At 34.0% G+C, this 27,984-nt stretch overlaps 1 protein-coding gene across 11 annotated transcripts; it reads right to left on the bottom strand.

The window, feature by feature from the left end:
- Positions 1–2,979: 2,979 nt before the first annotated feature.
- Positions 2,980–27,703, bottom strand: LOC105158042 (UBQ, helicase-c and DEAD-like helicase domain-containing protein). 11 transcript variants are annotated; one of them, XR_016064647.1, is made up of 29 exons: positions 27,437–27,699; positions 26,410–27,141; positions 21,173–21,284; positions 20,967–21,064; positions 17,656–17,814; positions 15,668–15,736; positions 13,874–13,996; positions 13,643–13,792; positions 13,351–13,482; positions 13,186–13,265; positions 12,931–13,025; positions 12,759–12,826; positions 12,348–12,449; positions 12,180–12,253; positions 10,480–10,587; positions 10,310–10,385; positions 8,016–8,152; positions 7,775–7,934; positions 7,456–7,635; positions 6,828–6,944; positions 6,234–6,389; positions 5,380–5,547; positions 5,115–5,227; positions 4,843–4,966; positions 3,973–4,068; positions 3,835–3,897; positions 3,617–3,758; positions 3,496–3,535; positions 2,980–3,320 (listed from the first exon to the last, which is right to left on the bottom strand). XR_016064647.1 is itself a non-coding variant. In XM_020693034.2 (27 exons), exons 1-27 carry the CDS (start codon positions 27,599–27,601, stop codon positions 3,699–3,701), a joined length of 3,717 nt encoding a protein of 1,238 aa, XP_020548693.1. In that variant the 5' UTR covers positions 27,602–27,699; the 3' UTR covers positions 3,025–3,698. The 11 variants fall into 11 exon arrangements, 6 of the variants coding, with proteins under 6 accessions (XP_020548693.1, XP_088734712.1, XP_020548695.1 ...); XR_002286856.2 differs by having other exon boundaries at positions 3,496–3,758; XR_002286858.2 differs by lacking the exon at positions 3,496–3,535 and having other exon boundaries at positions 3,589–3,758.
- Between the last annotated feature and the right edge of the window lie 281 nt (positions 27,704–27,984).

Raw genomic sequence — 27,984 nt, 5'->3', positions numbered from 1 at the left:
GATGAGAATCTTTTTAGCTGCATCGGATCGATTCTGTCTTATAGCTTCTGTTGCTTCTGTGGTGTTAATTCGCAATCACACCATGTAGTTATATTTCAGTTCTTATGGTCTTTGAAGTCTGTTATTTTGAGCATCAGAAGAATTGAACTGTTGTAGTTGATGATCTGAATGTTGCTAATTTGAAGTTCTGGTTCATTTTCGAAACACATCTTGATTTATTGAGGCGACTGCTTTCAACATTTTGTTCACACTAATGTTTTAGCGAGAAGCGCGTGCATTGCATGTGACTGCCTATTCTTCTTGTCCTGGAGAATCTTGAAATAACACACTATTTTGTAAGTAGAAAGAAGAGTTATGTGAGAACTGAACAGTTTGAAGTTATTTGAAGATGAAATATTTCCTATTTAAAAGTTGAACTTTATTTAGGTTACTCTATCAAGTATATTTTTAATTATAGATCTATTTAAAAAGTTTGTCTGGTCGGGATGAAAAATGGTATATAGGAAAAATAAAAATAAAATAGATATATAAGAAAAAGTGTAGTATTTGGTTAGGGAGAATAGTTGAAGGAAACGTACAAATGAATGTATATGAAACCTCTTCGGAGCCCAGTTTCATTTTCGTCCAAAATTCGGTTGAATAGTGAAACGATAAGGCCAGAAAAATAAATACGCACATATTTTATTTTTATTTACTTTACTATTCATATATATAATTATTCTTCAATTATTTTTTCTATGCGGCTGATAATACTGGTAAAAAGCACCGTGGAAGCAAAACTAAATGTATTGATCAAACAAATTGTTGGAATTACCAAAGTGATAAGCTCTCGCAGGCACCGTATATTATTCATGCTGATCAACGATGATTACAATATCAGGTAAACTTGTAATATATTTAATCCTGCTCAGTTATGTTTGCAAGCAAGATAAATCAAGTTTTATACCCCTCTGAAAAAGGAGGCGAGAGCTTTCTTGAAGAAGAAACTTGAAGTTGACATCTTGAGTCCAATTCTGATCCTTCTATTGTTTCCTATAAGTGCTTATTGCTTTAAAAAAATATCCTACTCCTACAATTGGTGAGTCAAATAAGTCATGCTTTTCGTGGTTTTCCCTCTGAATCCGAAATGGATGGGTTAAACATTCCATTAGGGGGTGCGGTCTTGACTCTTTGTTGTGGTGTTCATTCTCGTTTGGCTCTTAAAATCATAGCTAGGTGCTGACTCAAGTACTGGTGAAAATACCTGAACCAGTGGTGACATCAGCAGGATAGGCTCCAGCACTAGTAGGTAAGGGCGAAGCGAGTAAAGTTCGGTTTCACAGCACCTTGACTCCATTGCTCCCCATGTGTGTGAACTGAACAAGTTCTGCCCAACCACCCAACGGATTATGAAATAAGACAGTATAGTTCCAATGACTCGGAGGCCAATATTTTGGAGTGCGTCAGGCCCTCGTAAGTTGGTTGAACAAAGAAGCGAAGGTGCTCAAAGAAAGTTATGGCTTCCACTGAAAATCGCTCCAACCTTCTCTCGCTCGATCATCCCGAAAGAATTCTTCTTCGGGATGATCGAGCGAGAGAAGGTTGGAGCGATTTTTTTATTAAAGAATTCAGAAGGCAATATCTATTCTTAATTTTTTTAAAAATTAGAATTAGAATTCTTCTGAATTTAAGAATTCAATCGGATGCAATATTTTTAAAAAAAGATTCAAATTGATGAATAAAAATTTGTTCACAACCAACATCTTTCAATGTGTTATCCTATCATAATTTTTGAAAAAAAATAACAAAATCATTGAAATAACTACTATATCGCCGGCCATTGATAATATTTTTTTCTTATTAAAACTGAATATTTTAAAATAAATGAACATTACTCATTTTGATCAATATCTTTATTAACAAAAAATATTTTTGTTCATGTTAGATAAATGTTTTTATTAATAAGATTTTGAAAATTTTCAATTCTTAAATTATTTTAGTATAATATTAACTTTTTTATTTTCTAATATAAAACAAAAAGAGAACAATAAATTGAGATTTATTCCTCTTTCAATCATACCAAATAAGGAATAAATTCAGTTTGATTTTCAGTTTTTTCTTTTTAAATTTCAATTTTTCAGTTCAATTTGTTTGGTTACCGTTCGGCGACCGAATCGAACCGAAAGTTGAATTTTTTTTATTATTTATATTTTATAAATTATTACTATATAAAATATATTGTTCTTATATATTATTATTATAAAATATTATATATTATTATACATATTAAAAAATATATAATGTAGAATAAATACATTACATATTCGGATATTGATATTGTAGTGTACACTTGTGACTTGTACTATTAAATTTGAATTTAAATTAAATGAATAGATTGTTTTGTTCTTTTCTTTTGATTTGAAATTTGAATTGTATTCATAAATATTCTTTTCATGATACATTTTATTTTTTAAATTTTAATATTTTGGTACATATATTTTTGGATAGAATTGAAAAATATCAAAATTATTTATATATATTATTTAAAAAAAATGATTTTTTGATTTTTTAACTAAAAAACCAAATCGAACCTCAATTTTTGGTTTTTAAAACCGTTGAACCAAATTTTTAGTTAATCGAAAATCGATTTGGTTCGTCAAAATGCACACCCCTAGCCCAATACTCCACAGAATACCATTAATTGCAATTTTTTTATTCAAGTTTTCTATTCCAAAGTAATAATGTATTTTGAAATATGGTTCATATATATATATATATATATATATATATCAAAATTCGCATTATCTATACATTTAAATAAAAAATTTTACACATTGTACATATACATAAAATACAACATCGATTTGTAATGCAATACAAGAAGCATATCGATTTACAATAAAAGATTCAAATCAACACACTCTAGTTTTGATTGTCACAAGTGGAACTTGGGAGTTTGTATTGTAACTTGGTAGCATCGCAACGAGAACAAAATTCATGTAGCTCAAATCATTCAAGATCTTTGCCTAGGAAAATTTATAAAAATGAAGTACAATGTGAATAGATATTATAACTATCTTAAATATTTTGTTTGAGTAGGAAATGCTGCCCTGCAATAGCCTTCTTATTCACCTCATCTAAGGACAGAATGATTGTTTACCCTGGCCAAGAATCAACACAAACACCTATAAATTGAAGATAATAGAGTACAAATATTTGCAAACCACCACCTCTCAAAGATTCAATACGCCATCTTTTGCTGTTCATAGTGTTCCTATTTTTCCCCTAAGGCAGCTGGGCATTGCTGATCCAACAAAGCATCATCGTCTAGAGCGTTGGGGCTATTTTCTCGCAAAAAACAAACCAGATATGACGCTTCCAAGTTATGAAGCTTCGAATTGAGAAATGAGGACTATATAATAATAATTTTGATGCTGTCACTGGAAAAAGAAATGGAAGACAGCAATAAAATAATTACACTACAGTTAAAGAAATGAACGTCAAACAGAACTATACCTGGTCTTAGAATTCCCATTTTTAGTTAACAAATATTAATCTACAAAGAATTGATCATAAAATCATCTCAGAAATATTAACTATTAATCATACTTGAGAATCAGGTAGAAGAAGGTCATGCCTTGTCATTGCAAGATGATGGGGTGCGCTAATTACAAGCAAAATTTTCCTAGTTGGTAAAATAAACCCGAAAATGGCAGGACTCAACGTGTGGGTGACTTGACATCCTTTTTTAAGTTGGTTTGCTCTGCATCTATAACGCCCTGTGCAAAATAGTAGCAGTTAAGTAGCAGCTGGATAATCACTCTTTAACTTCCTACCACATGTTTTGAGACAAACCTTAATGATCATTAAGGCCGCATCTTTGTGTAGAACCTCATTATACTCGCTACAAGCAAGCCTCTGGAAGATGGCAAAAGGCATATATTCAAGTCTAACTAAAAATGAAAAGAATAAATCATTAGAATTTATACTGACTTGTACACAGTTTGGGCAACCAGCATCTCCTGAACAGTGGCATGACGAAAGCAGTTCCAAAGCAGCAGTTAGCAGCTCCATAAAAAGAGGTTGAACCTGAAAGAAATTTTATATAGTTCTTAGTGAGGGCAGCATGTGATCTATGGAAACGTGACAAGATGTATTGCATGACTCACAACAACCTTAAGCATTTAAGTTTCTAGTGAATCACATTACCATTGCTTTATATGCATCCATCTTCCAAATTTGAAACGTATCAGAATGAAAGCAGAATAGAAACAAGGAGAGGTTATTGGTTGAAGTTGCATACTTAATCTATAATTGGTCAAATGTTATTAAACTGACTGGAGATATAAAGAAATTACTTGGTGCAACAATGAGCATTTTAAGTCAATGCCTCTTAAATGCCATTACAATAGCTGAACTGATCTTCATTTCTTCATTTCAACCTGATTCCAATTTAATCAACTATAGAGATTGCTCATTCATATACTTTTAAAGGTTATAGCTTGCAAAGAAGTTGACGTTAGAATACACATGTATTGCTTCTTGAGATATTTGTTTTCAATTAATAGAATTGAACAAATTCATGATATCGCTCTGTGACTCCTTTTAGTTCAGTTTTAATATGACTCCCTAGATGTACAATGATTAGCTAAACCTGTTCATCCAGATATTACATTCATAAGGTCCAGATAGTTTTTCGTCAGGCATTAATGTTCCCTCTTCCAAATTAAGAGAAACAGACACAATTCAACTAGTTACGAAACTTGAGAAAGAAAAAAAAGTAAATCAGTACAAGATGATAATAACAACAACAACAACAACAATAATAATAATAATTATAATAATTGATCTATCACAGTTTACCTTCTTTGAAATGCCTGTTCCTCCAGGATGAGGGTCGTAAAGCAGAATTCTTTCCGGAACATAGCGACTATCGTGAGGATTCGCACACTCTGATGCTAGATCAGATTGGTTGCAGATAATAAATCTGTAAACAGATGTAACCATGAGGAAGTTAAACTCAGGCAATTGTGATAATGGTGAGACCAGCAAATATCGTAAATTACCATATTCAAGTAACATACTCTATAAGAGGGAAAAGAAACATTATCATTAGTCACATGGTGTGAACTCACAGAGGAACTACATTGAGAAGAGCATGTCCAGCAGCATGTAAGCCCCCATGAAAGCAGTATTGGGAAGTCTCAACAGCTGTCTTTACTGATTGTGGAACTCGAATCCAAACAGCCTAACAACCAGTAATGTAGGAAAAAAATATATAACATAAGAAAATATAAGAATGGAGACTCATAACATGATTCAGAATTAGCATCACAAAATAATCTGAAAAATGAATATTTAATACACATCCAGCCAAAAATGAACCTTTCCATCATTTACCTGTGATTCATACGAGTAGTCAGGGAGGGACAGTTCCACAGTATCAAAAACCTGGTTGCTTCTTCTCCATATGCGACGGAAGCCAAACCAAGTAGTTGTTACTTTGCAAATATGCGTTTGTGCACTTGTTCTTTGAAATTGGTCGTTAGTAATCCTAGCTGGATAAGCCTATAATTATGACAGACATGCAATAGGTTAGGATACTCTTTCAACAACAGATAATGTTCGGATTGCACAATGGAAATGCAATAGTGAAATATATTCTATGAAATAATACGAATGTTGGTTCCTAAATTGGAGGAAACAACATGATAAATTTCATTCAGGCTTAACTGTAATATACTGCAGATATGAATGTTGGCTTTCCCACAAATGGGAAGGAATGGTGTTGGTTGTAAGGGAACTGGTGGCACTTATTTATTTGGTATTTCTTTCTTTCCATCTTCACCTTTATAAAATCCCAGCATAATTTAAGTAACAGGTCAAGAGTTGGGAAAAGGAAATGAAAGAATGAGAACCCCACGAAGCTCATGCAGATCTCTAATATATCTAGAAATGTGAGCACTTCCGTAACATAATGAAGAATGCCAACTTCAAAACCATATCTAATTTCTTCAATAAGTGTTTTTAACACTAAGGTAGGAAAGATAACCACTTCTGAAACATGCTAAAAAGAGTGCTTTTGGTGCTGCTCTCCTTGTCTAGAAAGTTCTTTCACACATAACCTATAATTAAGATTGTCTAGAACAAAACAAGAAGTTCAAAACTATTACAACTAGAGTGCCAAAAATGAAAAAAGAAAGAACAGAAGGAGAACAAAGAGAGACAAGGATAAGCTTTGAAATGTTACATACAATGTCACCGCCAATTACGTGAATATCTGTGTAATCACGAGTTTTTGTATAATAATTAACATCAGCTTGTTGGCACCAAGCAATTTTACTTGATAAATCCAAATGCTTCACAAGATAGGTTTTCCCTTGATTCATATAGACAGCACCTTCATAAACCTGCCATCAGTAGAGACATCAGAGTCCACAAATTAACTGCCCGAAAAAGAATGGATGGCCTCCTCAAAGCATTTTCGATGGGCACAAAACAGAGATAGAAAGTCACAGAACACGAGCATAACATGATGCCAAACATCTTAACAACTATTTATGCAAAGTCAAATTAGAAGTTCAAATAGTGCTACATTAAATTATTATATATCAAACCTACACAACCCAGAAGCTTGATTCAAAGGTGTGGCCACAAAATATACAGTATCTCCTTTTATAAGGAATTAGTATGTTGCCAATGCAAGAGCATAAAATATACAGGATACTGCTCTGATCAATTCAGCTGTTGGCCACAAAAGATAATGTATCTCCTAATGTAAAATACCAAGTTCCCCACTTCATATCATGAATGAGAAACAATTATCATAATTATCACATTGTTGGTACCTGAAAGAAAGCTTTGCTTTCTTCAATTTCTTCAAGGACTTCATTCTTTGTCTTTTCAATTACTTTGTATCGCACGGTTTCTATGGATCTAACATTAACAGCCCTTGATGGAGATTTCTGAAAAGGAAAATAAGTACCAGATGAGTATTGGAGAAACCGAGTACACTAGCTAATCCCACCACAAAGTTGAATTAATCCACTTATTTTGTTGTGTACATTGCATATTTAGGAAGCTGGGCAGTCAAGTTGTAAGCAAGATGTAAAAAGCATCTGCAGAGAATCAATAAGGCTGATCACACAACATAACAGGTAGAATATCAAGAAACATCAAGACTTTAGCCATACATCAATCTGGCTTGGTTCATATATAACCTAACTCCTAGGGTCCTATAAGAACAGAGACAAGAATCCTGCTCATAACACGCACGAATTACTGTCATGATATTGAGCAGAGAACTGAGAAACGCAGATTGAGTTAGAGGGAAGGAATTGAGAGCGACATTGAATTCCAAAATGTAAATACAACTGAAAAACTGAATCTACACCTCTAGTCTGCCTAAGTTGTGTTTTACTAAAAATGTGTTCACATAGTGCACCTCTAGCTAGAAGCCTTCAGCCTGACAATTACCTCATGCCCAATATAGGTCCATATTCTGGCAGCAGCATCACGTGACAGATCAGTGGTCAGGCAGCCTTTACTTTTAAGTCCCATGATAGCACTCTCTAAGCCAGGGCCAAAATACTTCTCATCGTGAAGTAAACTCAATGGGTGTTCAAGAGCAGCACATAACAAGTGCTGCTGCAGCACCTACATTGATGAGCAATTCAAGGATGCAACCATTTACTCTCTAAACTAACAAAAACTAAAGCTCCATCCTTTTACAATTAAATTGTCATGAAATAAAATAAAACAATGAATCACAGTCAATGATATAAATAAAAGAAACCTGTTCATTATTAGGATCAACATGGCAACACTCAATTGGACCCCTGAAAAGTTTATGAGGAAACTTCATGAAGTACTGATCTAAAGGCCCCTCAAACGCGACATATATAGCAAGTGATGTCTTTTCTCTTCTTCCCGACCTTCCAGCTTGTTGCCACAGACTGAATACCAACAGAAATGAGCAACAATTAAAACAAAGCAAGTTATGAAAATGACATAACAGAAATGCCCTAGTGCTGTACCTTGCTATGCTACCTGGGAACCCAAGATGGAGTGTGGCGTCTATGTGACCTACATCAATGCCTAACTCAAGGGCATTTGTGGCGGCAATACCACATATACGGCCATTGAAGAAATCACTCTCAATTCTTCTCCTGTCCTGTTCCCATCAGATAGTAAATTTTAACACTGGAAGATGCTACAGGAGCTTCTTCTGGTAACAGCTGATAAACCAGATTCCCACATTCAAAGTTATCCCCACCCTTGCACAGACAGCGACATTTTTGAGAAAATGCCACTATTTCTAACCCATATATGAAACTTCAGCTTTGACAAAAACAAAAGGTGATGGCTTAAAAAATGACTTGGCACAGAGATAAAGCATCTCACGGAATTATGGTTTTTTTGGGGATAAAACAAATTATTTTCTAAAATTGTAATTTCCAAATGGACTTGATTAGTTTGAAAGACTAGGGCCATTAAAATCTGTCCTGTTTTCAGTCATTAAACCTATTGACCAATCAAATCATGTCTGCAATTGACATCCATCCATATCTCTCTCTCTCTGTGTATATATATATATATACCATATATGCATAAACTAATAAATATGAATACAATCAAAGTTTCCTATCCAGCAATTATGATCAGAGGTTCCAATAGGTAGATCCAGATATAATTTTCCCAGTGAGCTAAGATGTTCTCATATATGAATGGGTATCTAAACTTACACCTCAAAAGGTCCATCACAATTGAAGACAAAGACTAATTATACAATTAGAATAGCTCTGAGTTCTGCCTTACTATTTATTTCCTGAAGTTATTGCTCAAAACTTTCCCCTGATGACTAGAAAAAAATGTCTTGTTTAAAGTGCCTTCCACATCAATCAAACTAAAATTAGAAGTATGTACATAGCCATTAATTTTTGCCGCCTACAGGGTCCACAAAGCCTATATCAAACTGGAGATAGTTATAGAACAATCAACATTTTTCAGTTTCAAGAAAAATTAATGATCAAAGACGAGAATGACAATGTATTATGTGATGAAAGGGGGAAGATGTCATAACCCTCAAAGTGAAAACAGCAAATGATCCAAAAAAATTAGCATCAGGCCAAAAATAAAATCCTTGCTTGTCGTCATCAAAGTGCTTTATAATTCAGAAGTGCCGAGCACAGCATCCCCTGCCCCAGGAGGGAAAAAGGGAGAAAAAAACCCTTCCCCACCTTTCCTTTCCCTTCTTTTTCCTACTATATGTACGAGTGCTCTTAAATGTTTATAACCACAGAGCTGCGTAACAAAATGCTCTACCATTTTAATGTTAACAAGCATACCCAAACCCTTTGGGATATCTGTTAGCCTACAAGACCTCTAAGTTACAGATTTTGCCCAAAATTACGGCTTAACAGGCAAATTCAAAGGGCTTATGCGAACATAAGAAAAAGTACCATTGTGGAACATTTAGTTAAGTGCTTCTTAACTTCTTGAGCTCATAAATCATGCCAAACCTCTAAAAAGTTTCTAGTACCAATACATACATCACAGAGAGCACTACTTAAGGGGTTATACTTAAAATGATTCTGAAATTATGCAATAAGCATTAACATAATAACTGCTAACCATCTTAAAGTTTCAAAGTAAACACAGAATGCTCATGGATGATGGTCCAAGTGAATTGAATCATTAAAGCCCTTCCTCGAGATATCATTGCTACAAAGGCTATCAATGAATGTGTAGATGAAATGAGATATTATGATGAACTTATGACACTAACATATGAAATCAACTCCAAATGCAGTGAACCCACCAAAAGTAAGGGGATAAAGAGAACTGGGGATACTACTACAAATTGCACAATGGAAACCATTATGAAGTACTCAATTATAGCTGTAGGTAGTTTGATACACGACAAGGAAAATGAATCTTGAAGCACATATTGAGATCTGGAATGATATTGTCAATCTGAATCAACACTATAGTAACATCAACAAATTGAGGAATATGATAGATATCAGTTTAGTATGTAGAGAATAAGCACAACTTTTGTTAAAGATGACCAGGAGATTCCCAGCAATCACTGATATATAGCTCACCTAGAATACCTGTTAATGATTTTGTGGGTCGACATTCATGGGCAATGAGAAAAGAAAATCAGAGAAGGTAATGCTTTTCATTTATGCATATTTCTGTGTACACATGCACCATGTGTGGTACAATAATTATTAGCAAGTGAAAAGGATAAAACCATGATTAAACACCTTTGCATATGTTGAACATCTTAAAATACTTGAAGAAAAAACAAGAAGAAGAAACTGACCTCAGCAATATAGCCACCGCGGTAAGCATATACTTTATCGGCTAGATGAGGTGCTGATTTATGAAGAATTTCACGCCTTATTACATCAAAGATATAAAGAGTTATTATGCCCAGCAAATTCAAGAATGATTCAACTCGTAAATAATTAAAAGATGAGGTTCTAGACATACGTGTAGCAGAGAACAAGTTCACAAAGTTTGCGTGTTTTACAAAATGCAATACAACGCAACCCATGCTGAACCATTTCTGCCAAGAGGTATGAAGCCTCTAAAATAGGACTGCAGGATAAAGATCATAACAAAGACATTAAAACACGTCCTTAGAAATGACGAAGAAACAAAATGGATATTCATCAAATTCGTAATGCATTTTAATGTTGATTTGCATACTGATGCCATTAGACAGCCATGCCAAAATTTTATTTGTCATTCATGACTGGTGTGTTCTAATCAAACATCTGATGCTTGAAATGGCGAGTATCTTAAATGGGTTGTTTGTTTTCTTTTTGTGGTAAATTACTACTGATTCAATGGTTGGTTCTCTCAAATGGATCCTTCCTTACTTTGACAATAGGAGTTTTAAAGATTCATTATTAAAATTGTTATCAGAGGTTTCTTTCCATGATCACATCCAGCTTTTATTTCTGTAAATTCCTCCTTATTTTACTCCTCACACCAAGTTCTTTCTTGATACATTTATCTATAAATATGGCTCTAGTATAGTTTTTAATTTACTTTTCCTATAAAAGACTGTAAAAATTGAAAAACCTTATATTTAAATTTCAATCAAATAAAATTGAAGCATGCTTATGAAGGATAAGACGCAGGAACCATATAGTCCATTGTACTTGTAGATTTGTAACAATCCAAATATCCTTTCCAACAATATTACATATTTTGACCTTAACCTCAAATAATTAGATCTGATACTATAAAGGAAAAAATCTCAATGTTTCAATGAAAAAATTAAGAAATATATTTCTCAGCAAAAATTTTCCCTAGTTCCTACCATTTTTTTCAATTATTCAACTCAGAGATAAATGTTAACTAATTCGAAGCTAGTGGAATTGTGCATAGTCGTTTGATTCCTACATCAGTAAGGTGATAGTAGTATGCTCCTACATACAATTATAAATTTTTTTTATCACAGCAATCAGATTTGGGATACATCTTTTAGATCTTAATCCACAGAATACCTTGAAATTTAAGAGAAAATATACACTTGATCGCTCAAAGTTTCACATCATCTGCAAAAGAATTACCATTCACTTAAGCAAGTAACTTGGGGTTTTTTTTCTCCTTTTTTGTACTATAATCTAGTGGGCTCATCCAAAGTGAAGTAAAATCTTTATCCCCATTTTTCAATTGTTCAGCAGGTTAAGAATATTTCTAAACCTTATTGTAGAACGACCTTACCACAATTTCAATTTTATGGTACATTACAATGACCTCCTAATCTTTCCTAGAGTTCCTAGAATCCAGAATTACATTTAATTGCTGTTTCAAGTTCTAGGAACTACTGATCTTCAAGAACCTTTTGATATCATTTCCTGACACAAAGTTAACAATCATTCCTAGCATTCTACCCCATTGTGACAGCATATGAGATTGAACTGAAGTCTTGTGTTCATTCTGTACTTGTCATGCCCCACTGCAGCAGGAGCATTAAAAGAAACTAATTGAAATTCATTCAGATATAGAAGGCACATTTAAATCATGCTTACTCTTTCCACATTTTTGCTGAACTTGAGTTCCACTTAACAATAAATATTAAACTATAAGTTAAAAAATTACTCATGGTTATTTCAATTCAAGAGGTCAACTACAAACAGCTAAGATTGTCCAGGACCATTCAGGTAACTATATATCACCTTGAGCGTCCAGCAACCACATTTTTACTAACAGACTTTTTAGCCTCCAAGCTGCTCTTTGTTCTCTTCCAGACCTTGAGGTGGAAATGATGGAAGAAGGTAATTAAGTTAATCCAATCCTATAGAATTCAAATGGAAGTTTGGCAAACCCACTAAGCAAAATCTCACAGTTTTCAGGCATAAAGGAGGATTCCAAAGCATAAATAGCTTCAAAGCAGAAGGGCTACCATCCTTCTCTATTAATTCAACCGTTGGTAGATTTGCTAATTCCTGCAGTCAGTTAAAAAGTAAAAAACAAGGTATATAAGCAAGTTCTAATGTAATGCATTTGGCGTGCAGTCAAAGATCTGCAAACATATAGCAAAATAATTCATCAATATCAGTAAAATATATAAAATGTGAAATGCCTTGTACCAAAATTCCATGAAATGGTTGGCACCCCAATTGTTTGCATGACTAAGTTTAGGCGATATGTTGGACCAAAAAAGTAAATAACTGTTTTATATGCCATGAATCAGCAATGTGAATCTTAAACCTGAATTAGATACATTCTTACAATATTCTGAAGAGAAAAATTACCATAGCATGCTCCTTTGGGTTTGCAGAAGTCGCAGTGCTTAAAACAAACAAAGGGTCACTGCTGTAGACTGGATATGAAGCCAGTTGTAAAGGTAAGATTCAATTTCAGGAAAAAAAAAGGACAGCAAAAGAAATTCTGAAACCAGCATAAACTATGGGAAAGGAATCATACTGTGAGAACAGATTCGACGAAGCCGTCTAAATATGAGAGCAGCATGACAACCAAATGTCCCCTTATAAGAATGAGCTTCATCAATAACAATAAACCTGACATAAAAAAAAAATCGTGACCTTCCATTGGAATAACTGGTGAAACAAAATGAATGAAAGACTAGAAGTTCTGTAAACAAAAAGTAACATATTAAAGCGAGTAATTTGGAAAGTCACCCAAAAAGTGGTAGAGATACATATGCAGCAAAAGAAGCACCTAAGATTTGACAATATTCGTCTAAAGTGCCCATGGAATGGCAAGATTGAGGCATGTAGCATGTCTGGATTTGTTATCAACTGCACAATATTGATGAATATTAAAAACAAAATGATGCCGTCTCAGAGAATCCATCTTATCCAGGATAAAAATTATGTAAAATACCAGTCTGGCATTATCCTGTAGCCATAACCTATCTTCCTGAGGAGTGTCCCCATCATATATCCCAATATTTAGGCTATCATCAAGCCCATGGGTAATAGCTGACAAAGCTCTAAGCTGATCTTGAGCCAATGCCTACATGCAAGTTAAATAAATTAAAAAAGTATACCTAAAAGCGTAAAAACACAATGAATTCAAGCTGTATAACCATTTCATAATCAAATTCAGCAAAATTTGAACCACAAAACCATTAACGAACCAGCAAAATTATGAGGATAAACCTGAGATAACAAACCTTTGTAGGGAAGAGATACAGAGCACAAGCTAATGGATTGTGCAATAGTACTTCCAGAACTGGAATATTGTAACAAAGGGACTTCCCACTAGATGTCATGGTTGCCACAATTACGTTTTTACCAGCAAGGGAAGCTTTGATTGATTCAGCCTGACATTCTATCACAGTCAAGCGCATAAAGGAATATGTGCTGGATGGTTACATAATTGATTATTAGAAGAATATTCTTACCTGGTGGCTATACAATCTTGAAATGCCCACACGGTTGAGCGCAGACCTCACATTTTGAGAGAGCTGACAGGGGATCTCAACATACTTGGCACTCCGGGCACCAATCTCTTCAATATGAACCACCTGTGAGTATTAACTTAGCACAGTTCAGTAAACCACAGTTTCTACACTCCATACAAGTATGATCTCAAACCTGACTTTCGCCTAGAAAACCAAGTCCTACGTTCTCAGGCCAAGAAATAAAGGGCGGTGGGTAAAGGTGTAATCTAGTCGAGCTCCAGAAAAACTTGGAAATGTTTAGGCCCGAGCTCTAGCTCAAGCTCAACAAGTCATTTTATATGGCTCGAAAGGAAAAGATTGAGCCCCAGATCAAGGTCGAGCTTGAGTCTCAAAACTATTAAACATATTAGAATGACAAAAGAAACTTTGATATTTTATTTTATGATAAAAGAGACTCTTAATCTTGCACCAGAATTCCTCAGATAATTTAAAAAGCTAGAATAGAAATTAATATGAAATTAGATATAGAATAATGGCAATCTAAATATTTTTTTATAATTTATTTATAAAATTTCAAATGTCACAAAACATGTGTGAACTCATTTAACTTGATGGTAGAAATATATAACTTTATAACTATTTTTAGTATATATTTAATATTTGTGTAGCAGCAATGTATTTAGCGAAAATATCGAATATATTGATTACATTATGCACATACTCATACAGAACTTGTGTAGTGGTATTTTATTAAGAATATGGATATAATATATAATTACATATATATATATATATATGAAGAAACTTCAGTAACTCTCAAAGTATGTCAATTTTACAAATAAGTTTGTTAACAGAAAGTCCTTTTTTTGAATTAAATTCTATAAGAAATTACATTTAATAGTATATAACAGTAGAAAGACAGTTCTAAGAATAAAAAAACAATGCTTGTAAAAATACATTATTGCAATATGATGATGATTGAAAATTAATTTTTTATATTAATTTATCATATAAAAAACAAAGAAAAATAAGCAAACAATAGTTGATTCATTTGTAGACATATATGTCATACAATATCAATGAAAATATTTAGTATAATCACCAATAATATTATTATATTTAGTATTAATTTATGGCCATTACCAAACTTCAATACAAATTTAAGTACAAAGGTTAGTCTGCATATTTATATATCTTTCTAAAGAATATGCTTACAAGACAAACATAAAAGCTATTGCAATTTATTGAATATCATTTTTCAATTTCATTTGCCAACTGTAATTTCGGATGGAGTCCTAAAAACGTATACTAATTGGATAAAGTACAATAGATTGACAAATATAAAAATGGATCTATGGAAATTCTATGCATTGTATTAAATAATTATTACTAAAAGAATATATAAAAAAATTACTGAATTTTTAGGCTTATTTAGTAAAAATATCATATTATTGTTAAAACATATGAGATATTGATTGAATATAATTCTAATACATTGATATAGTATTGGATAAATATTTAAATATATAATATTAAAAACTAATAAAAATGTAAAAATAGAAAAATAGGACAAAGCACGCGAATCAGCTCACGAGCTGTGAGCTTTTGAATAGAAACATTTGAGCTTAAGTCCAGGTCATCGGAGATCTCAAGTTGAGTAGGCTCCAGTCAGCTAAAAACAATCGAGCTTGAGACAAGCTAGCTTGTATACCTCCTAGCAGTGATGGGACATAAATGAAATGAAACAAATTAGGAAGGTTAAAAATGGAAAAATGGCTTTCAAAGTGTAGAAACCTGTCCTTGAGATCCTATGCTGCTTCTGAGGTGCTCCATCATTTCCTCTGGTAGCAATGTCTTTGTGTCCTGCCCAATCAGGAATATCAACAGTGTCAGTATTCTACAGATTGCTCTGGCAATAACCATAGCACCCCAAATGAACGAGTGGAATGCTATTGCACTATAATCCCTATTGAAAAATTTGGGCAACTACAAACATAGAACGAACATTTCTGCATTCTTATTGCTTCAAATAAACATCTGTCAACTGTGATGACTGTGTCAAGGATTGCACACACCCATTAGATCATTGCTGTATCATATTATGCAGAGGACATACTTGAAGAGCCAAGAACAAGCACATGCTACAAGAAAAAAATTGCAGATGCCCCTAAAGTATTGTCTGCATGGCACTCCAAATATGTTCATGTGATGAAAGACGACACATTTTCTGGTATTGATTTCCCTATATGAAATGAATCAACTGAAGAATGGAACAAATCTTATATATTTTGGTGTTGATTGGTTTCTCTTCAGAGTATATAGCATCATTGCCAGAGATTATGGAAATGAGCTAATAATTCGGAGATAATTAAATTTTGCAGAGTTTTCAAAAGACGTGACGCCACAAAACCCTGTCCAAAAAAGCAAACTACATGCATATGACCTGAAAATTTATTGTTGTAATACAAATACTTGTAGGGATCCACTACCATTACACACCAATCAAACTGTAAATTGTTAAGCAACATATGTTTCATAGAATGAACACAACATTAAAATAGACTTAGCACGCTGGACGCTATATGGAAACCTAGAACTATGCTATGTGTAAAACTATAATGTCTGTTGGAGGAAGTATTCTCCATCATTCTAGCTCTTTGTGAACATCCGAACTTTTTGAGAACATCAATGTAAAGTATGCTGTATGTATGTAGCAAATAGACCGACTTTAATGAATATGCATCTGACACAATCACTCGCTTCAGATCAATTAAGAAACCTAATTTCGAAGACTCAGTGCGTGTGGTAGAGGGAGAAAGAGGAAGTGGCTCCGAGTACTTAAATTTCCATAGGAAAACTATTTGAGCTGCTAGCTGAAAAAATGAAAAAGGGCAAAGGAAACAGAAACATCCACAAAAAACTGCTTAGAACTAAATGAGAAGCTTCTTATGAGACTTAGGGTTGCAAGAGCAACTTGAAGTGATTCGGTTATCTGATTGAGGATTGACTTATCATAATATTGAGCATGTTGTTGAGTGCAGTTCAGAGGTCCAATGAGACCAGAAAGCCAAAGGTGACCAAACCACCGTTTATAAATTGAAATGATGAACTCTCTAATATTATTTAGCTTTAATGCATGTTTGCTATGAATCCCTTATCTTTTGCTCAATAGCTTCATTTTCTAAAAATTTCCTTCTATCCATTAATAAATTCTAAATTTTTTTACTGAAATCTAAGCTCATCTTTGATCCTTTGGTTTTATCCACATCACTCTCAACTCATCCAGCAAACGAGTCTCTGCTCTATGCAACAAACAGCTTGCATTCTTTCGTTCTACAAAGCTTATGTACCCTCTAACTATATGAAGGGCGTACTCTATAAGAACAACCATAAAGACAATACACACTAGGCATGGCATAGTAATCAACCGTGGAGCTTACATGCATGTGACGTTTCGAACAATATTCGCACTTTCTGCAAAAAACAACTAATATGTTGCCCACTCCAAAAAACAATAGAACTCAACCTCTGGAATTATTGTAAATGGTACATGAATAAGCTAATGATAAACAATGAACAGAATTGCTACAAGCAATATTCAGATGTAATATATCAGCCAAGGGATATATAGACATATTATTGATGCAGTTCACACTTTAAGCACTAAAATAGGGGACAAGTGATCTGTTCCTTTCACATTGTTCCCTTCATACTCTGGCTTTTGCAGCAGTACTACAAGAATTAGAACTGACTAGATTCTGAAACAATAAGATTAGTCTTACATGGCAAGGTACTTCATATGAATTGGAAGTTGAAGCAGCAGAATCTCTTCTCCTCTCTCTTTCGACTTCTTTTTTACTGGCTTGGGTATCGGCTTTCTTCACAAAAACCAGAAGATCGTCTAATGAAAAAGACTTGACCATCTCCACTCCATTTTCAAACTGCATTAAAATAATTTAAGCATTTAATCACTTAAATAAAACAAATATGCCACGGTGCCAGGAGAAAACGTGATTGTGTAAGTTGAGCATTTTTTCTTTAAGTGGCCTTAATTAGTTCTCCATAAATTCAGTTAACGCTAAAAGTGTTAACTTACATGGATTATGAATACAAAATCATTTCTCCTAACTTCTTTCATGTGAACTTTTCCTAAAATCAAACTAGCTAGCTCCTGTGGGTGGAGGCTCATGGCCACAGTAGCAGGGGAAAAGTCTACTCTAGATGCCCGTAGAGCAATTACCAAACTCCTCAACTCATTCACTAAAACTATCAATACTAGAACAGCATGACACAGAATATCTATAAGCTATCAAAAAACTATATGGTCAAACAAATCTTAAGTTCTTAATTCAATCTGATAAGAAAAAGACAAGACGAGACATCTTAAACCCATCTTGTAAGAAATTGTTACCCTCCATCCTGAAAAGACACAAAAAAGCATGAGTTTTGAATAATCAGGCTACTTTACATTCTTGTTTTGGTAATACTGCTACATAGACGAGGCTCCTTGCTTCCTATCACAAAATACAGTATTACTAACTTATCCAAATATCCCAGCTCAATCCTTACAGACTGATTCTTCCATGCCTGCCACAGTTTTTTCTACAAACTTCATCATGTTTCAGTTCTTTGTTATATAGAATAAAGATTCACAACGGAAAGGTGTTGATAAATCAATTTTATCCATTTAAAGTGGCAGGGATGGTAAAGTCTCCATAGCACAGATAAAGTTTTTAAGCCATCGTACATAATAAATGAAGAGAAAGTTAAGGGAAAAAAAATAGCCTCTAGGGCAAGGACATGCCAAGAGATCTCAAATTGTCATATTTTACCCATGACTTGTGTAGATTGAGTGTAGTAGGTGTGGAGCTTTCCAGTACTCATGACTTTTATAGATTGAGGGCACTAAATGTTAGCTTTCCGGGAGTATAAGTACACCTACAGCCCTACATGGTAATAGAATGAATCTTCGTTTGATTGCTTATTTAAACAGCATCCTTTAGGGAAAAAAAAGAGAAATTAGTGGGAGATGCCTGGCAGTTTACCATTTCTGCTGCAATCATTATCCGTAAAGAGTATTAATAGGAAGACGGGCATGTTATAATTTTACATTATGCAGGAATATATGATAAGTGTAACTTTTAGAGCAACGAAAAAGACTTAGACATAACAAAGGAAAGTGCATCTAACGTTAAAGCTTAATCTGTTGGGTGAATTATTTCATATTAACATCTTAACACGCTCCCTCATGTGCAAAACCCTGCACGTGAAATCTTCCATAAATGGTGGCAATGAGATTCAAACCAAGAGCTCTTGTTTGGCGTGGCTCAAATACCAATGTTAAACGACCACCTCATCAATCGTTCAATATTATATGTCAATATTATATGATAACAGAAAGGAAAAGAAGAACGTAAGTATAGAGAAATAATTTCGGATAAGAGAAGAAATTTCCATACAATGGTAGAACCAAATAAACAATAAGGAATGCCCACTCTCAATGATAATCAACTCTAAGTAAGACAAGAAATATAGTATATATAAACCTTAAAAGCTGCTCTGCTCCTCCATGGTGTACAAAAACTTTTACAAGGATAGCATATTTGTATGAGATACTCGATAGGATACAATATACCCGTCCAATACTTTAAAATATGTCCATAATATTATAAAAAATTATTTTGAATAAAACTTCAGATGTGACCTTTCCAACCATGAATTATACATGTCTTGCACAAGTAAAATATGAATTATGTGATTAAAAAATGCAACAAACGTATCATGAATTTGATTATTAAAAGTTTGTATCATAATATATTCTTAACTACACTTCATTGTGTTAATACTTTTGGTCTACAAATAGTTCATAACTTATTTTCTTCTTAAAAAAATACTTTATGTTATGCAAATTATATATTGTCATATGTATATATATATATATATATATATATTTCTTTTTTTTCTCTAAATCTGAAATTTTTAGTCAATGCATTAGTCTCATATGGTATCTTCTCTTTTCATATTTTCAGTATCCCTGTGTCCATATCCACATACTTGTGTCCATGCAACATAGCCGTTCCTACCAAGAAAAGTATTAAAAATGCAACTAGGAAACACAGATTAATTTATTGAAGCCCAAATCTAGGATTGTTAAAAAGACTCCAAAAGAAAGTCATAATAGCATTATCAATACTCAACTCATAAACTAGACTCCAGTAAACCGGAAAAGTTAGCAAAATATATCTTATCGTAAAACCCCATAAAAATATAAACCATGTATAAAGACCAACAAATAAGTACTCATTTTGGAACTAAATTATTTTCAAAGAAGCTTCTCCTTCAAACAATTCTGAAAGTTCTGGCTTTGGATATACCTCAAGTTTTGGGCATCAGCATCAAATTGACCCTCTGCAAGACTTCATTGAGAGTTGACAAGAGCTCACATCAAGATTAGACCATCTACAAGCCAGTCTTAGTTATGTTTGATTTCTCATTCTATATGTGGTTTCCCGTTTCCCTTTCCCATTACATCGGTTTTTCATCCTTGTCCTTACCTGATATTTTGTATTTAACCAAAAAGAGCAATTAGCTATTGAAAAAAGAAAGAGGGTATCTTATTGAGCCTCATTTCTTGTTTCTCACCATATCAGGCAAGTCACCAGATATAATAGAGACATCGCAATATTAATTGGTTGTTTTCCATTAGTAAGGCCTTCTGGTCCTCTTGTGAGCTTGCTACGTACAATTCTTCAGACTTCATAGCATTTAATTCGATGTGCTATGGTTTCCATTCTAACCTCCTGGATTCTTTGCAGACCTCAAGAAATGCAAAAATAACAAATAGTTGGAGTTCATATGTAGGAGCAGTGAAATGGATAACCGATAACCAGCTATAGGTTTGATAATTAACTACACCAACACCAAGTGCAAAACAAAAAACTTCTTATACGTCAAACAGCAGAAATCACTTGAAATAGGTCTAAAGAGTTGAAAGAGATAAATAATTCCAACAAGTGTACACTATGAATGGAAATTGAATTGGGATAGAAATGAAATCTCAGAGCAATGTGGGAGTAGAATAACATTATTGTACCATTAATGATTTTGCTGCCTCTGAAAGAATAGCTTTCACGCAAGTTTCTCTTTTCTTCATCGAATTTAGGATCTTCGACCTAGGCAATTGCTTTGCAGCTTTCAAGAATAGTTCAAATGTAAAACATTAATTGAGGTAACTTTTGCATGCACAAGTAGATAATAACCTTTTGGAATTTAAATTAATTAAGCATACGCAAAAAGTACCTGTAGTGAGTTGATCTTCATGCTGATCATTTTTTTCGGCTGAGCATTTGGTTATAACAAGGGAATCACCCAAATTTTTTGCCTCTACTTCATTGTTAACAATACGTATTACCTGAGAGGTATAAGAAAAATGCAAGCATTTTCATAAAATAGATTCAAAATGTTACTGCAGTTCTGTATTAAAACTGTCTAGGAGCAATGAAAAGAGATAAGTAAATGATTTTTGGCATGGCGACTGACAATTAGTAAAAAACCAATCAACTATGAACAGGCAACAACAAAATGTTTGAATTGGTTGTGATGGTAGGTTCCTTCAAGATTTGACATAAGTCACATTTCACATCTGAAAGCCACATCAAATTCATCTCAGAATAAAATTCAACAAACCATAGAAATTCGGCCAAGTTCAAACATCATTATTCGTCATGGAAAAATTAAATCAGTTGCTCCATCCAGTTAGCAATAGCACCAGAAGTTTTGCAGTGAATAACACAAAAATGGAAAGAAGATATTTTTAGTTAAATTATGAGGGAAGCACCACAAACATAGATCAAATCAAATGTAAATGTTTTTTTTGTTTCTCTATTGTACAATTAGCTTCTGTCAAATCCTCAAATTAGACCTCAATGCACTTTCAGCGAACTTACTATAGCTCTCCACATTTTCTTCTCAACAGAAAAGTGTTAATCAGATACATCAAGGTGTTGGACAAGTTGATAGGCAGAAAAACATTAGAACTAAAACATGGTCAACTGCAGAATCTGGCATTTCCAGGTTCTGTCTAATGGTATAGATGTAAAACTGTGAATCTGCAACATCCAGAACTCAGCACCTGAAATTCATTCATTATTTTTTTCCTTCTTGTGATCATTATGCTTCTCTAGAGCTTCCAAATAAAGAAAGCTTAATGTTTTGACAAAATCCATGAAATTGTCTCTCATTAATCTTAGACATCAAACAACGATCAAGTTGTCAGAAGGCATACATCCCAATATTCCTTCTAAGTCAAACCTCTTCCCTTTACTCCTGTTAGCACTCATCTCCATACTTGCAATAGTCAGGACACAAGATGCAATATATCACCAGTTGGAGAATATACACGCAAGCAAGGATTAATGAGGAAACTAGATAACTGGAAAGATGGTCTCCAGTACATAAAGCACATAATTTTCAAGAAAATACAAAGCAGAAGAGATAGTGCATTAAGCATATTGTATCATGCACTTACAGTAGAAAAGGAAATTATTCTCGCGGCCAATTCCCTTTTAAACTTCCCAGTTACTTTATTTTTCACAGTTTAGCATGCAATAGTTAAGTTGGTCCCATCTGGGGTCATATTCCACATTACATGCCAAAGTATTCTACTCGATTCGTTTCTTCTATAGACCACCATTATTTTCTGTTCCCTTACTTATTCTTGATCTTCAGCTTTCCTTGCACGTGGTTGATTTCTCTCTACTTCCTCTTGTCTTCCTGCTGGTACAGGCAGATCCTCTTAAGTGCATTTTATCCTTCTCTTACTCTCTTCCTTTTGGTTATTTTTTCTCCTTTCCTGTTCCTATTTTCCACATTTACTTCATCTTCCTTTCTCTTTCCATCAATTTGTCTGTTTCCACCCAATTCCTGTTTGGTTTACAAATCTTACCTATTGTTACATTTATTTTCACCTTGTCCTCCTGTCCCTGTCACTCCCTTCAATTTCTTTATTCCTCCCTCAACGCCCCTTCATGGCTTAGTTCAGATTCCAAGTCACTTTCCCAATACACGCAATACTTAGTCATCCTGGAACAACAGCTCATAAGGGTCTAGTCCTGCTCCATAACTACTCTTTTTATACAAAACCATCTTCTTAATTGCACTTCCCATTTTAATCTATTTTATGTGTTTTTGTCCTAGCATAATAGCTAGTTTATCAAGGATTAAGCACTTGTAGTTACAAACAACTTGTTCAAACATGACTTGATTCCTCACATATATAGCCATGTGGCGGTACGACATTGTGAAAGTAATACCACTCACTTAAATGCATGCAGTTCTAAGATGAGTCTCACTTATATACATGTAGTTCAAATAAAATGCAACTCCAGCTTTCTGAGTGAACAAAAATAGAACTTGTCTTACCACAAACAAGAGTTGAATGGTATATCATAAATCATATACATTGCCAAGGTTTTTACCCTACTCGTGCAAGTTAAAAGCAAGAATATCAAAATATAGTCCATTTATAGTAAAAACCCAGTAACTTTGTGTTTAGGGATACATGTCAAAGAGGCTGAGAAATAAGAAAATGGTTCTAATCTAAAAGCATGTCCATATCATAAAGAACAAACAAAAGAACTTGTCTTACCACAAACAAGAGTTGAATGGCATGTCATAAATCATATACATCGCAAAGGTTTTTGCCCTTCTCTTGTTAACAAAGGTACAATTTATTAGCAAGAATGTGACAATGTAGTCACTTTTGTAAAAACCCAGTCACTTTGCGCTTAGGGATACATGTCAAAGAGGCTGAGAAATAAGAAAATAGTTCTTGATGCAGGTAAAAGATGATGAATAAAAGCATGTCCATATACCATTAACAAATAACAACCATGGGTTCATTGCAAGCAAACCACATAATCTTCAGAAAAGCTCCTAAAGGCCATGTCTCATGACGGTGCCTACTGAAAATAGATATTTCAATTGCATTTCTAGTATTTATGGGTTAAACCATGTTTATATACCTATCTCGGCTCTTTGGGGCAAAGAAAATTTAAGAAAAATTGCATTAATTACCCTTTGAATTTTCTATAGTTTGTTGGCATCTATATGGGCCTGCAATCTAGGTTGAGAGTGCAGCAGAAAAAGTCAATTGATTTAACATATTGCAAGAATATTTTGTACCATCTCATGAGGATATTGGGATGAGTTCTAAGGAATTGGCAATGGGCTTCTTTTGAGAATAAACTTTTCAAAAGGAAAAAAAGTAAATGCCAGACAATTAAGATAAGATGAACATGGGTAATCATATCTGTTAGAAATGGAGGAAATTCCTCCAGAGCATAAGATAATCTGAATCTAACACGTGGCCATATAGTTTGTGCTTCAGATGAATTGCTCGAGGACAAACTTGGAGAGCTCTCTGGGTATGCAACCCCAGGGAAAAAACCAAATGGAGTGGGTTCAGGGGCCCCTTGAGTGAACAAATTTTGATGTGGTCCTGATCTGTTTCTGCCACAGTTGAAGGTGTGCATGGTAAATGTTTATGAAAGAAAATGCCTTCATTATGCCCTTCAACCTCAGTGGAAGAGGCACAAACTACTCTTATTTCACAAAGGTCTATTCACTCTCAAGAACTTCCCTCATCCCACAAACCCCTTAGCTGGATTACTTAAACAACTTGCGAATCCATAAATTCAAGAAACTTGATGAAATTCTGTTCATCAAACAAATTGTCGCCATAGGCCCTCAAAATTCTTAAGAAAACATCACCCAGAGGTCCTTTTTGTTAGCCATTATTCAACGCTTTCTTCCTTTTTGTCGTCATGGGGATTCTATGTTCTGAACTCATGGCATTCAATTCATCACTAAGTTTGGAGACACTGTATTCTTACTCAAAGATTTCCTGTTTGATGACCTGTTTGCTTTAAAATTCTTACTTATGGTTCCTTTTACTTTGTCTCACATTCTCTGTTGTCCCTCTCACTCACTTCCATTTCTTTCTTTCTTCCTGAACTCTTTGTTTCTTTCCCTTCCTATTGTTTCCCTTTAATGCTGCAGCCATCAAATTAATTACAACCAAGAAATAGCTGAATGTGATTGACCCTCAATAAAAATGTGATTTGATTCTTACATATATACAACTTCCATGTCCAAAATACTACAGTTCAAAAGTTATGACAACTTACTTAATTGCATCTGATGTTTAAGATAAGACCTCATACAATTGTTCTTCACTGCATGCATTCAAAGAATACACCTCTCAAGAATCCTATACAAACAATGAAAATTAATCTCATTACACATGGTAGTTGCATAGTATCTCATGAATCAAATGTACGCGATAGACAGATCCAAGAGGAGGCTAGCCACCACAACCTCCGGGGAAAAAAAAAAGGGAAAAAGGTGACATGTGTGAACATATATGAGAGTACTAGATATTTTGGTAATAATATTTTATATATATTTTTAGTAATTGGCCCTTCCAGTACAAGTTAATCGCCTTCAATGTCAAACTATTAGTCTTTTAATTTTATTGAATTCAATGCTCATATATATATTGAAATGTGTGTATAACAATTGATATCTCTACATATTTCAACTTCATTTAAACTACAAAGGTTAGTGAGATATATATCTTACACTTCTACTTTCTCTTACATTATAAGGTTCACGTTCAAATAATCAAATTATAAATTATTTACTATTTTAATTGTTCACGAAACTATCTTATTCACAAAAAGATTACTCTATGATAGACTATGTATTATGTTACATCCCACTAAATTTAAGAGAAGATTTATAAAAGAAATTAAAAGACTTCCTCAATAAAGTTTAGATTACAAAATGCGCATGTATTCCCATCAATTGCATTAATGTTGCGTAAATGATTTGAAGCAGATAATTTATTTTGTCTATAGTAAATTTCAATTGCATTTCTAGTATTTATTCCCATACCAAACTTAAAATTTATTGAAGTTTCTAACTATCAAAATTACTCAAGTTTTTCGCTGCATATAGCACATGTTTTCTGCTATTGCGCTGCCCATGCTAACGAGAAATATACAAGTTACGTCTAATCACACACAATAGTTGCATAGCATCTCATAAATCAAAATGACTCATGTTTTTGCACTGTTATGAAAAAGTACAAACTTCAAGTTATGATTAGGACTACTGCAATATTTCCGCTGTAGTACAAATGCAATAAGTCAGCATTTAGATCCTCATATTTTAGTGTTAGAGAGACCTGATAAATGATCATCTAGGTTAAGAAATCCAGCTTATTTAATGTATTTTTAAAAGTATGTTGATCCATCTTTTGATCAGATAGACAAAGGTTTCTCAAACAAACAAATAGAAAAGGGGACATATTTCATTGAGAAATTATTATACCAATTACGAGTAAATGTCAAACAATTATGTTAAGATAAATATGGGGTAATCATCTTGGGAGAAAATGACAGCAACCCTGCAGGGGTATGAGATAATCTGGATCCGTCACAAGCCACTATAGTTTCGCCAATCAGATAAATTACCTGAGGACAAAGTTGGGAGAGAACCTCAAAATCTGCAATCCCAGGGTGAAAGCCAAATTTATGGAGTTCGTCCAGTGGTCCCTTCAAAGCATTGATGGTTATCTGTTTCTGCCACAGCTGAAGGCATGCAGAGTAAATGTTTATGAAAGCAAATACCCTCATTATGTCCTTCAACCATAGTGGACAAAGGCAAAACCTACTTTTACAAGGGTCTGATTCACCGTCCAGTTGATCATTAGCTTTCCTCATCACACAAGACCCTGTGGCTGGATTACTTAAACAACTTGAAGATTCCATAAACTGAAGCAACTTTTTAAGATTCTCTTCATCAACCATATTATTTCTAGAAGCCTGCAATATGCTTAATAGAACATCATCTGAAGATCCTTCCTCTAGGCCCGTATTCAACTCTTTCTTCCGTCTCTTCCTTCTTGAAGTATCATGGGTATTCTCATTTTCAGAATTCAAGCACTTGAACTCAGCCTTGTGTGGATTTTCCCGGTTTGAGACATCCTGAAAAGATAAGAGATCTTGCATGATTTCAGACCAAGTTGAGTCAGCTAATTCAGTCTCCAATTTTCCATCAGGGTTCGGATTTTCTGACATCATTTCAGATGCTTCAACTCTATGCCTTTGTTGCCTATCCTTTTTCACAAACGGGACAATAACTAAAAATTCCCCATCCCCAATCAAATAGCTACTAATCTGACTCTGCAAGTTCAATTTCACACCCTGTGACCAAGAAGAAAAATACGAAATCAAATGAAAAAGATTACAAAATGTCTGCAGTTGATCAAGAGAGAGACCAATTCAATGAATGATATCAGCAAAACAACCTGAAAAAAAGAAAAAAAAAACATTCCATAATAAATTAAATCTCTTACTGGAAAAGGCACAACTCCATGAAGCACCACATGTAAAATATTAATCATGCACCAGACTGCTCCTTAATCTTACATCAGCATTTGCCGACAAACATTCATACACACACACATGTTAAAGCAGAAACGAGGGATTTAAAACTTGCCTTGAGGAAAAGGTGGAAATTAGAAGAAGCAGCAGCCGGAGAGAAGCTTTGCTTGAGAAGGAGCTTGAGTTCTTGAACGGTCTTGTTTTGTTCAATCGACACTCGGATTGATTCCCCCATCAAGCTACGCACTTCGATTTCCCTCCCATTTCCACTCTGCCCCATTTCGCTTCGCCGGAGTAAACAAATTCTCACCGTTTCCAGTTTTCCTTCGCTTTGCAGTTCTGGACTGGGACGAGGATTCTTGAAAATTGTGAAAACCTATTTGGCGGGGGAGGGGAGTTGGTTGCTGGAGGTCACGTGCGTGTCTCTGCTTAGGCACGTGTTTTTTGTTTAAGCGTTTAAAAAGGATTATGGGCATCGCAAAATCCTCACACTAATATCTTTCAATTGTATAACAATACGCTAATATTGATTTTTCTCTTGAGATAAATTTATTTAAATGTAATTAATATATTATTTATTAATTTAATTTTTATTTTTATTTTTATTAAACTTAATTGATATTTAAATAGCTAATGTGGTTGATATTATAGTATTTTCATATG

This window comes from Sesamum indicum, linkage group LG3 (assembly GCF_026168435.1).
Source record: "Sesamum indicum cultivar Baizhima isolate 11 linkage group LG3, ASM2616843v1, whole genome shotgun sequence".
NCBI classification, from domain to species: Eukaryota; Viridiplantae; Streptophyta; class Magnoliopsida; order Lamiales; family Pedaliaceae; genus Sesamum; species Sesamum indicum.
This window is presented reverse-complemented; position numbering and strand designations above follow the sequence as displayed.